Genomic DNA, 17,612 nt, shown 5'->3' on the forward strand with positions numbered 1-17,612 from the left:
CTGATCTGGCATTAGACTGCAATGAGCAATTTGGACGCAGAAGGGAAGGATTGTAAAGTAAAGAGAAAATAAGTAGTGTCTGAAACTAGCTCAAATGGTATTCTGGTAAAAAGACTGATTAGAAGCTCCCTGAAATAGATTTTTGCAGCAGCTATCTTTATGACAACGTGTATGCTAACTCGTGTGATTTCTTTGGAAACCCAGCATTTTTTTCAAAAAGAAATCTGTAAAGAAATAACTTGCTGACTTGTGATTGATTGCTCCCTCTCATTTAAAAATAAAGAAAGAAATGGATGTGCTTTCACTTGCCTCTTAGTTGCTGAGCTTTCCCACTTGATGTGCCTATTGGATGAAGACACAAACTCACCGTGCATTTGTAAGTAGGTTTTCATCTCTGCCACTTCACTCAATTATTGCCTATCACCTGCTTGCGCCCCTCTCTTGGGACAAACAAAACACCCAGCTTCTTGGGACTGAAAATTTTGTGCTGCTATATTAGTCATGCTATATGAATGATGTATACTCTGTGCCAAATAACCACAGTGAATCTGTTATTGATTGTATACTAACTGATAATCACAGCTTATTATTTTAAACTATCTGCACGTAAGGTGGACTGCTCTTTGTAAACCTACAAATGGGCTAGTTTCATTTGTAATAACTTTCGCTTGCAATCCATAAATAACTCACTCTCTCTTTGGTAGAGATTATCCAAGCCAATTAAGCCTTGCCATTATCGAGCCATCAAGAACTGGGTAAGACACATACTGCAGGTAGGTCATGGACTATCACTACATGGTGCAGCTGGGGAGAGATAAACCCCAAGCATCAAGAACTTACAACAGCTCAGCATCCAGATATATCACTGTAGAGGTTTACTAAGCCTCTGTTCAGAAATGTAACTAAATAGGTTGTAACGCAAGCTATTTAGTATTTCCAGCTCCTGGCACAATAGAATTCTGGATTTTCTTGCAGCTCCACCTCCATTCCTTACGTGAGCTTCTGCTCTCAGGCAGTTCTCTTCTTCCTTCCTAATTCTCCTCTCCTGCATTAGTAAACCCTTAGTATCCCATTCCTAAACAGCTGTGGTTTCTGATAACCTCTCTATTTGAGCTAGAAAATCAGAAAGGGGTTAAAAAAAATTGTTATTTCACTTCCTATCAACTTGGACTGTAAATGTAGGGTGAAGGTTTTTAATAAACATAATCTTACTTTTTTTTTTTGTTTAAACAAAATGAACAAATCAATCTTGTATTTGATAGTGCTCACATCTGGTATTCTGATAGCAACCTATATGTTTCTTTCTTTTCAGTGAGTTTGTAATTAAAGTTATTTCAAAAAGGTTTTTGCATATGTGTATACAAGTACATCAAACTGCTATCAACTGGAATGCACCATGACAGCACCAGCTAAGTTTATCCAAAACTTGTCATTAGAACAGGCCTTTCTGACTTCCCTAAACTTTTCTTTTTCAAAACTAAAACTTCTTCAATTCTCATCTCCATCTTTGTGATTGCTGTTATCTAAAAGACTTGAACATAAGCATGTTAATGGGCTTTTGTTAAAAAGAAGAATGTAAAAACAATTGACAACAATAAAACCAATTTTCTCCTTTTAAAAAATCTATCTGTTAGGGTCTGAAGCCTGAGTAATTTGGGTTGCAAAACTGAAATATAATAGGGAAGTAGCTCCTACTTGAGACAAACTTTTTCAAAAATAGGGAAAGGTGGGACATTTTGTGATTAAATAAAGCTAGAAGCATGAAAAACTCAAAGTGTATGCGCATGCATGGAATGTGCATATTAAATAAAAAGACTGGTTTAGAAATCATCTTTAAATTTTTTAAAAGCAAAAGGAGACAAGACATATGGAATGATCTAAAAAGCTACATAAGAGACTTCAAAAAAAAAAAAAAAAGATAAAAATATGCATTTGTTTTGTGTTTACAGCACATGCAAAAGAAAAGCTTCTCCCAGCCTTCCTTTCAGCCATATACACTCTCCCAGAGAGATTACTACTATAATTTTATTTAGATTTTTGTTTTCAGCTGCCTATTACAAACTCAGTGGTAGGTACTGGACAAGCGATCCAAGCTGCAGGCAAGCTGAACGTCAGCCACCACCACCAAAGCTAATGGGTCTGAATTAAGCCCAGCTGGAGTTAATACACTGTAACCCACAGCCACATCTTTTTCTGAAAAGTCATTTGAGTAGTTAATATTAACAGAATATTCGGTATCTAATGGGACTGATTTTGGCCAGTTTTATCAGAAAGCCCTTCTATCCCTTCTAGAACAGGTACACAACGCTGAAAAGAAACTGCCTTCAGTCTGGTTCCTCAATATTTCAAATGTCACATTTTTTGTATATAGTCAATCTCCTTCTTAACAGTTTGGAGTTTTCTTGATTCTGTACTTTTAATTATAAGTCTTTTTAAAGCTTTATAACTTCATTGTTCTCATGGTTAGCAAGTCTACCATTTAATACTAAAAAGACTGATGCTTGCACAAACAGCAAGCATTCATCTTTCCCAGAACTCAAAATATTTGTATAGAAACACTGATCTTGAAGGACATACTAAGTACCAGCACTCATTCCAGCAGCTCTAAGCTTGTGAAATTAGTCAACATAATAATCATTTAAGTAAGAACTCCTTAAAGGACTGTTAGAGCAGACAGCTTATTCAAACAATTACTTTTATTCTCAAGCTTCCTTAAAAATAAAAAAAATAAAAAGCAAACCAGAAAAATTACTTTAAAAATCCCTGTAAAGTTACTGTCATGGATATGACCTTCAGCTGCTCAAGCTAAAGATTTCTTGATGTTTCAGACAGTTGCACAAAACTAATCCTCCCAAATAAACTAATAGCTAATGGTAATCGTTTTGGCTATGATTTTTAAAGTAAATTTTCTGAAGTATAAAATGAGTTCCTAGCCTTAAGTAAACATTCCTACAGAGACATCACATGAGCATGTTCTTAAAATTCCACATATGCTTAGCTGTTTTACTGAACAAGGGTATGCAGCCAACTTTGTTGGACAGAACTCTTAAATCTCTAACTAGAAATGTATTGATCAGGGATGCTCTAAAACATGTTGAAAAGTTGTCTGTTTTGATTCCCTCCCTCCTATGTTTCACCCCAAAAGCCTTTAACTCCACATGAGTATCTCCACAAAGCTATTTCTCTATCGATCGTGTTTATGAAGATGTTCTTCGCAAGATTTATCTTCTTTCTAGCCCCTCCCCAACCTAAACCCTTCTTCTTAAAATAAATAAATATATTTCAGATTTTTTTTGGGGGGGAGGGGAAAGCACATTTATTCTGTATCTTTAAGCTGTAAAAGCAGCTTAAAATGCCATTAATGTCAATGCCAAATACATTTGTTTGCCACTTTGAAGAGTTCAGGTTCATATGGACAATTTAAGCATCTTAGATTGAAAAGTTTTGCTTAAAGTACTGCAACATATCCTAAGCCATCGCTGCGCAACAGTTAATAGGAATACCCCAGGCCCACATTCTACATTTTTGCTAAATCTCGTATCTCCCCACAGAATTTGAAGCTCAAGACCCATTTTGAAAAATCACCAACACAATGCCAGGTAACACTGCAACTTTTCCTAGCTGGAATTTCTAGTTTAAATAGTTTTACAGTATATTGAAAAGAAACTAAATATAAAAGTAATCTCTTTTCCTCATCTTTGCCAACATTTTCCACATTTCTGTTCTGCTGTACATTTCCATTACAGCCAGCCATGTGAATAATTTCATCTGATGTGGTTTCTTTTTTTCTACCACGTTACTGCAGACAGCTCCTTTCTTTGCCTCAAATACTTTTTTTCTGCTTTATTTTACATTTATTGTTGCAGAAAGGTGCTAACTTGACGATCATGAGGAACCGAAGTCTGCTTTGTACCTAGAAAACTGGCAGAGCACGGGCAGGAGCAGCAGTGAAGTTTGGTCACACAACCCAACATGCCAACAACCTACTACTACTCCAGGAGACCAGGTAAAGAGATTTCAGAGGTATGTATTTCTTTGTATTCCTGTGATCCACAGCAAGAAAATTGCAGTAGACTGTTTTGGGAACTGGGGCCAGTTCTGCCGCTGGTTTGAGGTCTTTGGGCAAAGCCCTTCATGGCTCTTTCCCTCTGTTCCACCTCTGGCAAGTGGTGATAATGATAACGGTCTCTGCTGTAAAAGTATTTCAGCTCTGTAGTTGTATATTATTCTGTTTGACAGGTGGTTGTTGGATGATGGGTCTCTACAATTTTGTATAAAAATGCCGATTAATGCCAGCTGTGACAGCACTATTATGCAGGCAACCAAATTACAGAAAGTTATTAGAAAGAAAAATCAAATGAGATTTGCTGGAAAACAAGATTTCAGGGCAGACTTGTTCAACAACAGCAGCTCAAATTAAGGTTTAATTACAATAAAAATGTCTGGCATCAATAAACACAGTAACGTCAAGCTGATTTCTGTATCATGACAGGATTTGAAGTAATTAACAAGCAGTGTCTGACAGATTTTCCCATTAGAATAAAATATGGTAAAAAAGTAAAGATTATAAAACAAGACATACTTATATGAAAACCTTTACCTGGCAGTATAAAAGTATTAATTTAATATAAATAACAAGCATATGTGAAATGAGTATTTCAGTAAAAAAGGAAATGGCGTTCTGTATTGTTTGTCAAGTTATCTCAGCAAACTGACTCCCTCCAAAATATATAGGTATAATTAATACGCTAACTGTATGTCAAAAGGAGTTTTTATCAAAGTTTGGAAGATAATTAGCCATTCGTAAACCTGCTGTCTTCATTCAAACCTTCAAACAGAATGCCACAGAACGAGACTGAAATTTCTGTGAAGCTATTCAGTAAGAAAATTACTGAAAGAATTTGTTCTGCATGCAGCTAAACCTTTGGATTTATCATATATTGTTAAATCTGATATTTCATACAGCAAATTGTAATGATTATTTGTGACTGGCCACATGCTTTTTGTTTTTCTTCTCATACTGGGGGGTTGATCTTACAAGCTTCTAAGCGCTCTGGCCCTGATTCAACAAAGCACTTAAGCATATGAACAGTCGTGTTGACTTCAATAGTTAAGGGTAGCTAATGGATCAGGCCAGAAAGTTTAGTACGCACCAAGATCAAGACACTAAATGACCATACAAACTGTAGTTAAAAGACAGTCTTGAACATGTCTTTGTCTTAGACTAATAGGAAGAAGCAAAATAGCAAAATTAAGTGATTTCCTTTCTGGATCATGTGTCTTGCAGCATTACTGCGCTAAAAATAGCCTATAGCAAGGGGTAAAGATTTTATATTTAATATCACAGCGTAGGGCAGAATCTGCTCAGGGCACATGAAGTGCACGTTTCAGTATCTACAAGCTCGATCGTTTCTATGGCAAAGTTAGAGTATGATTTTGGGGAGCTCTGTATAAATCCTGTGTCAAACAACACACCATCCAGGACAAAAATTATTTATCTCATTGTATTGAATGGTGAAGCTATGCTATGGTGAATGTAAAAGTAACAATGGCAAATGGTGAAATTTATGATGCCTTGCATAAGGAAAAACATTTTATCATCTCTGAAGTTCCTAAAGAAGTGTATAAGTCAAAGCCTTCCTACAGAAATGTTCCTGCTGTATCTTCTCCCAGTATGCAACCCCTGACACACCTTTACAGCCGTGGATCTAATAATATAACACAGCGCTGCTCCCAACCCACCGTTCTGGCAGAAGGATGAGCAGCCGTGTTTGCTCTGCAGCATAACCTGCCTGTATTTCCACACCAAGAACTATCGTGCAAAGAGTCGAGATAGAATGTAATGAAGCGTCTTCTGCTCTCTCGGGCTTGCATTCATCTGTTTATCACCCACCATTCTTCTGCGTGTCAACACAGAGTTCTACAATATGCAAGTTTCCATAAACACTTTTTCTGCTAAAACTCAGTTGCTGGAGAGGTCCTGAAAAATATGCAGGGAAGGCTTAAATATGGCCCAAATCCAAGTGAATAAATGAAGCAGTGTTATTTACTGCTAGTTGCTTCAGTTTTGAAGACACAATTGGTATAAAGTGATCCACGTGGCATTTATTGCATTGTACTAACAGCATGACTGAAGAACAGTTTGGGAAGGAATACTTTAGCGTACTGCAGAGAAGCAAAACATGATCTCAGTCAGTACTTCATCATAACACTTATTTATTTCCTCACATATTGGCTCACGAGCCATTCTATGCCTCTCTGAATCATGGCGTTTCTTGCCAACATTTGCAATCTGAAGCTAATGATAGGACAAGAAACAATGATAGAATAACAAGTGTTATTTTACTTATAGTAGTTTAGCAAAAGCAAAGTGAGTTATCAGTCTTAGGACACATAGGTAAACACAATTTACCTTCAACTAATGATAAAGTGCTGTATTAATGTGCTAACGCATTGAGAGCTGCACTCCTCTTTTCCCTGCAAAAACTATGCTGTCAATGTGTTCTGTCTCAAGCATTTTAGTTAAGTTCTTTTAAAAAAATGAGATGAAAATAACTCTGGGTCTCTAGCTGCCTGTGCATTGATTCACCCAGTGGTACTAAAAAAAGAAAAAAATATCCAAAGTGTCAAATGTTTGGTTATGAAATTCATGGTATTCATGACACCTCTGAGAAAAAGAACTTTTTAATAATCACCTATTCAAGCATTATGATTAAACTAAACACCAAACCCCTCAGTTGACATTTAAACTTCATTCAATAAACACTCCCTAACAAGGCAAACTATACTGTTTCCTGCTCTTACATGGAATATAAGCAGTATCGATTAAGTCACAAAGATTTTGTTTCTCACGTTATGCCATTTAAAACAAACTTTCTCTCTACAGAACACATTCTTCATATAATACAGCTATAAGCCTTTCCAAAAATTATATTAACAATTAGTGTGTAATTTAAAGACAGGCCTGAGCCACAGTATTTGTCTCCATATCTAGACCCAGGAAGCCTCAAGGTTTAAAGATGTTTATATTGAGGGATTTAAGCTTGGGATCATCTCTAAGCCGGATTACCTCTACCCTCACTCCTTCTCCCACACACAGCATCCTATAGAAAGTGAGTTCAACAGTATCTCATTCTGGTTTTCTATTACAAGGAAATTCGCCTCTTGTAAGCTCCGAGTCTCACAATAGCTGCTTGTAGCCTCAACAGAAGCCTCCTACATTACGCCCTCATAGCCAGATTTTCAAAGGTATCTAAGCATCAAAAACTGAATTTAATGAGAAAGAAAGAAACCCAGACAAACAAGTCCAAGGCTCGCTATGGTTACACATCTATTGAAAATGTCAGTAGGTACTCTATCATTAACTTTAGCCTTCTGTGTAACTTTGACAAATCTGGGCATTAATTTAGGTGCGGAGGCTATAATGAGGGTAGGTAATCTGGGAGTCCTTCCCAATTCCACAGCCAAGGTACAGACCCAGTTTACCCCTAACTCCACAGTGGGATGAGATAGAGATGCAGCTCCTACTCCCTTCTCTCTCATACCCTACACAACGCACGTACAATGCTCCGTCAAGTTCCAAAACCAGACTTTTGTGGTACGCATCATGGCACGCCATATCAGGATGTTGCTTTGCTGACCTGTTATTCATAAAGCTAATGACATTAATATGCAGTTTCCAAATCTGCGGTTTAAGACTACTGGGTCTATGAGAAAAAGAACAGGGCGAAACCAGGTTAAATGTCTATAAAATCATGTGCGTACGGACAGGGTGAACAGAGCTTGACTGTTTTCTGTGTCTCCAATGTAAGAATTAGTATTCAAATGAAGCTAGAAGAAGTGGCTTCAAAACAAATTAAAAAAAGTTGTTCTTCATAGAACAAGTACTTAAAACTCTGGAACTCCATAACTCAGGATGTTCCAGGAGCCCCAAATTTATGTGACCCTGATGGGACACTGGATATTATCATGGAAGAGAAATGTATCTCTTTAAAGTCAATAAATACAATGAAATCACACTGGGCTCAGGAAATCCCATGAACTAGAAGCTGTCTGAAGCTGCGACAATAATCTGCAAAAGTATCATTACACGCTTGCCCTATTCTTATGATGCTTTGGATTTGCTTTTGGCCACTGACGGGAACAGAATACCTGTTGGGATGGACCTTTGGTCTGGACTACTATGGATCTTTTTATATTCATTTTATGGTCACAGGAGTAGAAGTAACTGGTGTTTAAGAACTCATTATTCATCAGCTGCATAAATGACATCTTTAAATTTAGATTATAATGTCAGTGTCAGATGTCCTTTTTTAGTGTCTTTTCCTCCAACTCTAGTTACTCAAACAGTCCAGTTTCCTTCCCTGTCTGTAGTGTTTATGCAGCTGGTTTTATGGCCGCCTTACGAACTCGGCTAATTAAACAAGACAGGTTAAAAAGAGGCATGTGGAGGAAAACTGACCCAGTATACAACAGGACACTCGTTAGCTTAAACTACCTTCACCATGAGCATGATGACTCCCTGCTGATAGCTCAGCCTCCCCTGGATCATAAGCTAAATATTTTATTTCGGAACTTCAGCAGGCTAAGAGAGCACACGTGAGCAGTTATTACCCCACAGCTGATGAAAGCTGTCTTGCTAAACTGCAGTACCTCAGTGCCTTTTACTCACAGTAGGAATGACAGGATTGCTCCAGGTATGATAGTGTAAGCATATAAGACAAAGCTTTGACTGTATGTGACCCAGTGATACAGTTTGGGGAAAAGAGGGGAAGAATTGGATGATAAAAAGCTTGCTATTTTAGCCCTCAGTTATTCAGACTGCCTAACAACAGACATTACCATTGACAATCTTAGTGACGCTATATCTATCTATCTATCTATCTCTGCATATATATAAAGTTCTGTATTTGTTGTTAAAATAATTAACTTTATAGGTTGTGGTAATACTCAAGAAGTAATAAGAAATGTGGAAAATTGTGTACTGGGCAGACAGATATTATTGAAGGAACGTAAAGATGCTGGTTTTGAAAACATATTTTTTCCTAAAGAATTAAAAATCAAGTAGGAGTTTATTTATTAGTCGGCCAGTTCATTTTTTCAGTGCCTCAAAGTGAGTTAAGTCTTGATAACTGATTTCACAATGCAATATTGAATGTGTATCTTCAGTCTGACTGCAGGTACTCATCCCACGTAATGACGGTCTATCTTTGGATTGCACTCATGGACCAGGTAATTTGCAATTACATTCCTATTTGATCTTTTAATGTAAGTTCAAAAGAAATCAAGCTTAAATTTGTATTCAGTTATTAATTTTAAGAATAAAAAGAAGATTTCTTATAAATGCAAAAATTAAGTCAAATTAAATACACTTTCACGATTACTAAAGGTGTTCTGGAGTATGATTCGGGTCACACTGAGGGCTTGTGAACAGCATACACTATGTAAATTTTAAAGCAAAGCAATAAGTGGATCAACCATACAAAGCATTAGAACTAGTTTGATGAATGCTCTGGACCAAACCATTACAGTACAGCCACAACCTGCCCTCAGCAGACATCAGTGGGTGCCTGCTAAGCAAATTAGTCTTCTGTGCTGTCTGAGCTCTGGGACCACAGAGGGTAGTTCTGATTTGGCTGGTGATATTTGATTTCCTGGCAGACTTTGAATCAGTTCCAATTACATTCCTGGGACTAATTGTTGGACAGACTTGCCCCGAAGTCCCTCATACCAAGAGCTTTAACCACCTACCCTGGAAGGTATGGAGGTTTGGAAGCAAGTGAAAGGCAACCAGTAATGGGTTTTTGTTGTGCCTGTGAAAACATGAAGAAATCCAGTAAACTGTGCCCTTGAAAAGACTCCCCAGTATTGTTCCATTTGCAGGGGAGATGCCACTGAGGTTGCCACTACCATAAATGTGATTTTAAAACTTTATTATTTGTTCCACTAATAATTGCATACTGTTTGAGAAGTCACACACTGCCTGCTCTACCAAATTGTATTATTTGTTGCTGATGTTTTTCATGACTCTCACTGGCAACATATTAAGTGTTGTTAGCACTTCACCTTTGGACATAAACCAAACAAAACACATGCAAACAAAGCAGTTTGAGTCCTGTAGTCAGTTTATAAAGTACAACGAACATAACTGGAGATGGTCAGATGCTCCCCTTTTCATTCTCTCCAGGCAACAAAAAGGCAAAGAGATTTTTCCTGGAACTACATTAGACCTATGTAAGACAAAGTTAGGGAGGAGTAGGAATCACACAGAGGATACTTCTGACAGGATATTCTTGCAACTCTGGAATAATTTCCCACCACAGTTAAAGCTGACAACATCACCTCCCTCCCCAGGCAGGATGCTGGGGAAGCCCATAGGATACAGGCATCTGAGTCAGCTGTAGCACATGTGGAAAAGCAAATTATGCAATGTCTACTGGTGCCTTTCTAAAGAGGTGATCTCGTCAAAGATTCCTGTGCTTGGGGCCAGCTTTACTAATTAAATCCCTAAATACAAATGCACATTACGTGTACCCACACAGCCAGCCTCTACTGAGCCAACGTCTCCTATTCGCATGGAAGTATGAGGGCAGTATATTGGTCTATACTTCACTATAATTAACAGTGAGGTCTTCTTGTTGAAAGAACCACCTGGACCACAGTGATACGTTCAACTACAAATATTTTACTGTTTAAATATCGATAATCAGAAAATGGCCAGCTGCTCAAACACTGATCTTACTAGTGCAACAGTTAGTACCAAACTAAATAATTCATTAGCGTTAAGCAACTACTGCTGAATTCTTTACAATAACAGCTAGAAACTCCAACTGGCATTGAAGGGTTTCATTAGCTTCAATGGCTCTAGTTCTGTGCAAAAGGACCATTGGATAACATGGGGAAAGCTTTCCATTATTTTAAAACCTGCCATATGAAATACCTTATTGCAAACAAAGAGTCAGCACATACAGTCACTTCATTTATCTCCTTGAACTAAGTGAAAGTTAATTTTGTTTTCCTAAGATCTGGTTTTAAAAGCATTTGTGGCAGCTTTCTGTTTGCTTTGCCTTGCCTTGCATTTTATTCTTCTCTGTAATTTAATTCATTATTCTTGTTTGGTTGATTTATCAGACAATGGAGGATTCTTTGCCTCTCCCTGCCTTAAGTGTTCTTTTTTTTTCTTCTACTTCAGCGTTTACCAGAAACACAAAAAAAGAAGCCTGAAGCCAAGTCTTAATGCGTTTTAAATATTTGTCTTTTTAAGCAAAACCAAGGGGCAGATATATTGATTTTAAATATCTAGAAGTACTTTAAATGTTTAATTTAAACAGGGGGACATAAATGCACATAGACTTCATTCAAAGAAAAGTAAAGGAAATTAAAGCTTTAACTGAGCAAGGAGAGTTACATTATACTCAAATAACAGGCACTAAGAAAACGGTAGCGAAGGCAGAATAATGGGTTAGAAAATATTATTGTGACATATTGCTTTGGAAAGAAATCATCATACTAAATTACATTCTAATATTTTCATGTACTATAATTATTGCAGTAAATGATGAGAATTGATGTAGTGAGTTCATAAAGAATAGTTTCTTTTTCCTTCTGTCTATGGGAAATATCTTATTTTCATACACAAATTTGCAGCAACTTGAAGGCTTTTCAGCTGAAGTCCAAAACCTCAGCTCTCTAGTTGCCAAACCACTGAGGAACAGAGGAAACATAAGGATCTTTTTATTTTCACACTTTCAGTCTTGATTACTGCACAAGATAGTGAGGATCTTAATTATGCTAAGTAGCTAGTCCTTTTAAGTAGGGGGTTCAGAGTGCATCCACTCTTGGTAATAGATGGTGCTCTCTGACTCCAGCAGCAAGGGGTTAAAAGTGGTTTGTTTAAGTTGATTCCACTATTTGACATAAATAGGACATAATTTCTAATTTCACACAGTCGAGATGGCCAAAAAATCTGGCCACAAGCAAGTTCTTCTTTTCATTTACAAAAGTGGGATTCATGCTGTCTAAGGAATGTACTGTGTTTCTCTAATCCCAGGCCTAAGTCAGAGGCAGCAAGTGAAAGACATTTTCTTCTTTCAGAAAGAAGCTATTGTATTCATATAATTGCAATATGCTTTTGTGATGACTCTGTCTAGCAAAATTATGTGCATTTGCTAAGCACCTTGTACCGCTTGAAGTGTGGAGTTATTCTTGCTAGCATACATCCTGAAGTAAAGTTATTATTGCCATCATACCGAAGCATTCAAACTGAAAGATTATTTCGGAAAGAGATTTATTTTAATATAAAGTCCAGATCCTACATTCCATTCATGCCTCATGCTTACTGAAGCTAATGGGACTTAAGAAATGACATTTGAAGAACAGGTCTAGCTAAGTCTTTCTGGCTACCGAACTGTGGCACGTTACGATGCACACATATGGAAATAGGATCTTCCAGCCACTTTCTCAGACTTTAACTCAAACACTGCGCTCAGTTTCTGAGTGCTGATAAGCAATCACTTCTTTACTGTATAACAAAGCCAGCCCAGTAATAGTTTGCAACACCCCTTCTATTGCAGTTGTTGCACAGGACAGAGGTCTGATGAATTCTATCCAGAGGGATGATAGAAAACCAAGAGCTTCAGCCCTGATGTCGTCATTGTGGTCTTTCTCTGGCTTCCTAGAGGCACATCTGCAAATGACACGGAGGAATACGTCTTCTTTGTAGTAAGGAAGAACTAGCTTTGAATGTCAAGAGACATCACCATACATTCTGGAGATCCTAAGGTACATTGCAATAAACTGCCAGGTGGCCTCTGCAGCCTGATATTCATAAAGGACAAATTCCCTGTCATTCAGAAAACAATAACAACATCTGTTATAGGGCCGTACAGGTAGGACTGAACAACTTGATTTAACTTCGGGGTACTACTTTGAGCAGATGGTTGGACCAGCTGACCTCCAGAGGTCCCTTCCAACTCTATTTTGTCCTTTTTAGAGAGAGTAAATTGGTTCAAATTCAAAAGCAAAACAATCTCTCAGCTAACATAGGGACCAATGAAACTAAAGTAATAATCTAAAACAACCTTAAGAACACAATGTGTTTCTTAAATGGTCTGAGACTGCAAGAAATCCACACAAGTCTTTGCTTCTGGTTTTTTCTGTAATCTCTGGTGTGCTGTGAGGCTACAGTGTTGCGAGGCAGTACAAAATTCTTCTACAGAGCCATCTTGGTTTCGGACAGAATTAAAAAAAAAATAATAATACTCTCAGGTCTAAGTCGAATGGTAGGGCCACTGAATTCAGGAATACAACAAAAAATTCTGAGCAGCTGTTACCATAGAAAATGAGTAACGTTCTTATAAAGTGAAAGACTGCTGGTTTAGTAGTTGTTAAAGTTTTCATTACAGCTAAAAGACACTGTATATCAACATATCATACTGCGTTGAATGTCTTAATCTTAAAAAAATCCAAAATCTAAATAACATATCTATTTCATCACCACTGTAACCATCTCTTGTTAGGACCATGAAGTCCATCACAGAAAGTACAAAAAAACTTAAAAATCAAACCAGACAAAGCAAAGATTGCTACAACCAATTGAAATTTTGCTTGATTTAGAGATGTCCAACATATTCAGGCTTGAGACTCGTATTTCTTAAACTATTTTTTATGTCATGGGAACTCTTGCCATTATCAATATACTTATTTCACATGGTTTCATGATAATTTCTTAATTTCTATTTGTTTTAAAGTCACACATCCTAATTTAGGACTATAGAATGGCTGTGTTCCTGTACCAAAAAACCTTTTTTTAATGTTTTAATGTATTAAAAATGTTTTTAATAGCAAACTACAAAATAATGAGAACATTAGAGCAATCAACAGGGACTCTTGTTTTCACCCACCACGCAGAAGACGAAGAAGTCAATTCCTTGCCAGGAAGGATTTGAACTCTGATTGCCTATCTGCAATGAAAATAGCCTAGACGCTAGGCCATAGAGTAAGTTCTCTCTCAGCATTTCCCATTTTAGTTGCTGCACTCTTATACCTCCTACAGCTCCCTAAACACGACTTGAGTCGGCGCAGCTCATAAAGGAGAAAGACGTGTGGGTACAGCTCCCGACGCAGCCGGCTGCGGTAACCGCTGTCTTTCATACGGACAAGACGCAGCCAATATGCTTCTCCTGCTGTGCTCCTTGCACGGCAAAAAAGACTCGCTCTGCAGTAAATTGTCACTAGTAAATTTATAGTCAGTACCTCATCCATAGACTACATAACCTCAGACTCCTGTAAGAGCTTATCGAAGCCGCTAGGTTCCCAGGAGCAGGTAGCTGCTATATTTCAGTTCCACATGAGGCAATGGCTCCTGCTGAGTTACTGCAGATGCTGTTACTCAGAACACAGCTATTTTCTTTTTAAAACAGAAAAGAAAAAAAAGTAAGTGTGACAAACTGCCGTATTCTGCCCCTCTTCACACAACTTCGTTGTCACCGTTGGTTATGGGAGGAAAACGAAGGCAATTTCCACTGCGTGGCCGGGGCACCTACCGAAGCGCCCTGGTGCAGGTGACAGCTCGCTCCCACCACGCGACCCACGGGGACCTCTGGGCGTCCCCCTTATTCGATGGGAGGTACGCAGATTTGTACGAGATGGGTCAGCTCTACAGTCAGCAACGCAGGAACAAAACCCGGCACAAGGTGACGGGATGTAAATCCATGTCACTTCTAACAGATCTGTGCCATATCTGCCTTTGAAGATCTCCAGTTGTGGAGATTACACCACTTCCAAACACTGTTATTTCCAAGCTATAAAATATTCCCTGCCTTCATTTAATCTTAATTACCTCTTTTCTCGGCCACTATGAGAAGGCTGACTACCTTATTTCTTTTTATAGGCATTTATAACTTTTACTACAAATATTACTTCCAGGTATGTAACAGGTATGTAATCAGCTCCAGATTTAGATGTCAACATTCAAGTAACTACTGTGTAACATCTACTTGATAACCAAGTTACCATTATAATTAGTGGACACCTAGTTCAAGCTATCCACTCTGGAATGAGATGAATATCGTTGTACAGGTCATGGTTTTTCCTCCATTAACTTAACAGTGAGTTCGGAAAACTCCTTGTAAGGTGCATTTCACTAGGGATGCTGGCATTTTGGCCATAGGACACATAATCTTTGTTCTGGAAATAGGCTGGCAGGAAAAGGGCTGAAGCTGGATCGATTGCTCCACCGGGCTGAATCCTGCCGGCAGACTGGGAGTTGCACAACCCAGTGTTACACCTGTGGGAGACATCAGAGTCTCCTCATCTTTGAACCTTGTCCCTCAATTTTTTCAGTTCAAACTGCTCAGAATTGAACCTCAGCTCACAGAGAGATGTTAGGCATCTCTAAGCCTTCTACAAATGAGTTGTCCAGGCTCCCTTCTGTACTCAGTAAGGAAGAAAGGCATCTCCAGGGAACGATTCAGCTGCTGCGTGGGATGAATTGCTTCAGAAGTCACCTGCTTTTCTTTTTTGACTATAGAAGGAGCTTGGACGACGAGTCGACATCTCACTTCCAGAAGGCTAAAGCTTGAGGTGATCAGTCCCAAGCTCAGAATATATAAATCTCACTTTGGACAACCAAAAGCATATTGTTAGGTAAACCGAGTATTCGCAATTAAAAATGCCTTACCTTTTATCTAAATTTTAAATTATTCCAGCTTTCCATGAAGCTAGGCAAAAATGAATTATAATGGGGAAAGCTAGAAAAAAGAAAACTAGCATAGCCAAGATATGGACAAACATTTAAAATGTGTATGTAGTCAGGCTGAGCCAAAGCTTGCAGATTTTGTGGAGGAATAAGCATTTGATTTGAAAGTATTTGATATAGCAGGGCTAGAAAGGTAATCATTCGAACAGGCAGGCATTTTTTTAAGAAGTAAAAGATACCTCTCACAATCCACACCATCCAGTGTGACATATTCTTATGTTACGTAGCATAATTGAATGGTTATATAGCCTTTCCTTGTTCAGGGTGGTGCTGCATACACCTAAACTCAAAAGAACTTAAATATTTCTAAAATTCTTTGAAAAATGCCAGAAGAAAAGGCAATTATCCATTTTGTAGCCCTTCATTTCAAACATAAAAATTGAATGGATTTTATGCATGTGCTACTGCTACACACGTAGATGGCTCCAAGTTAAAACACTAACAGCGTTAGCACATTTTCAAAGAAGAGCATATGAACCTGTTACAGCTAAGCTGGAGCAATGTGTAACAACCTATATGCTCCTAGAGGGCAAGAAAGGAAAAATCCTTTTTTTGATTTCTGAATCTGATTAGATGCTTAAAGTTTATGGCATTTTCCTTTAGACTGGAAGATTTAAACATAAAATTCTTGTTAGATTTTTCTGAAAAACAGAAGGGTGCCTGCAGCCTAGCAGTAAACCAACTTAAAGGTTTTTCCATTGGCTGTAGCTAATTATTCGTCCTGTTCTAATTCAGGGTGGCTGATAAAGTTTGGCAGAAAGCCTATTGTGGCCTTAACATGAGCCAGTATAACTCTAAGTTTTGTGGTTCAAACTACAGTTTAGTTTTTGTGACACCACTGCACGATTTCCATATACATTCATTTCCCGACTCATTTCTCAACTGACAAAGCCCAACGAGTAATACTGCAGTGGCATCAGCAGAAAATCCACCCCGGAACTGTATGTGCTTGAGATGCTCCAACCACACTCATAGCCACAAAAGCTCTGTTGAACATAAGACCAAATTCTGTTTACCCTATTTAAAACTTTACAGAAGCAATTTCCACCAAACTAAAATTTATCTCAGCTCTGGGAAGATTCAGTGTCCCAACATGACTGACTGTAATTTTTGGATAGCTGATTCACATTATTTCCTTCTGCCCGACATTTACATATTGATAACACAAAAAAGAGAGGCAATATTTCACTCTAACGTGCAGGTGAAGCAAAGGAAGGATGGGTGTAGGATTTAACTTTGAATGATTGTACAAGGTTCATTATATTCTAGCAGTGTTTTACAACTCTAAGGCAGTTGATGAGAGTTCCTGCTTAGAAAAAATAGTAGTAAAATAAAAATTCGACAAACCTGTCTTCTTCCAGTAAACTTTGACCTGGAGCTGATTGTCCTGATAGAAAGGAGTTCCAATTTTAAGAAAACGAGTGGTTTTTCTTCTTTGAAATGTGGGGTAAGAATCTACCAGTCCTTTCTGGGGTTTCCCAGCAGCAGATGTCTGTTCCTCTGCAATACACAGAACAATCAGCAATTATTTATTTAAGTACAGTGCCATATAATGACTATGTTAACAGTGCTGAAATTCAGAAAATAATACTATCTTTAATCCAAATTACCTTATTTCGGTATCTTACCTGAATGAAATTAAAGTAAAGAACAAACTGTCCATAATGGTTGAAAAGCATATCATTTGTTTGAAATTCAGTCAAAACAAAATATTTTGGACAGAGAGAGAGAAGAAGATAAATATATTTTAATATGCAAATGCTCTGTAAATTTTCAAAAGAATAATAAGGAGGGAGCGTATGTCCCCAAGAACAAGAAACGTTAACACATTGACTTTTTAAACAGGCAGAGTATC

General features: G+C 37.8%; 1 protein-coding gene across 1 annotated transcript in view; it reads right to left on the reverse strand.

Moving 5' to 3' along the window:
- ANOS1 (anosmin 1) overlaps window positions 1-17,612 on the reverse strand; it is a 145,522-nt gene that overhangs the window by 13,917 nt on the left and 113,993 nt on the right. The window contains exon 9 of the mRNA XM_075057381.1: window positions 17,105-17,257. Within this exon, the coding sequence (XP_074913482.1) occupies window positions 17,105-17,257 (153 nt within the window). The remainder of the gene's footprint in view (window positions 1-17,104; window positions 17,258-17,612) is intronic.

The sequence above is a fragment of the Buteo buteo genome, chromosome 25, assembly GCF_964188355.1.
Source record: "Buteo buteo chromosome 25, bButBut1.hap1.1, whole genome shotgun sequence".
Classification (NCBI taxonomy): Eukaryota; Metazoa; Chordata; class Aves; order Accipitriformes; family Accipitridae; genus Buteo; species Buteo buteo.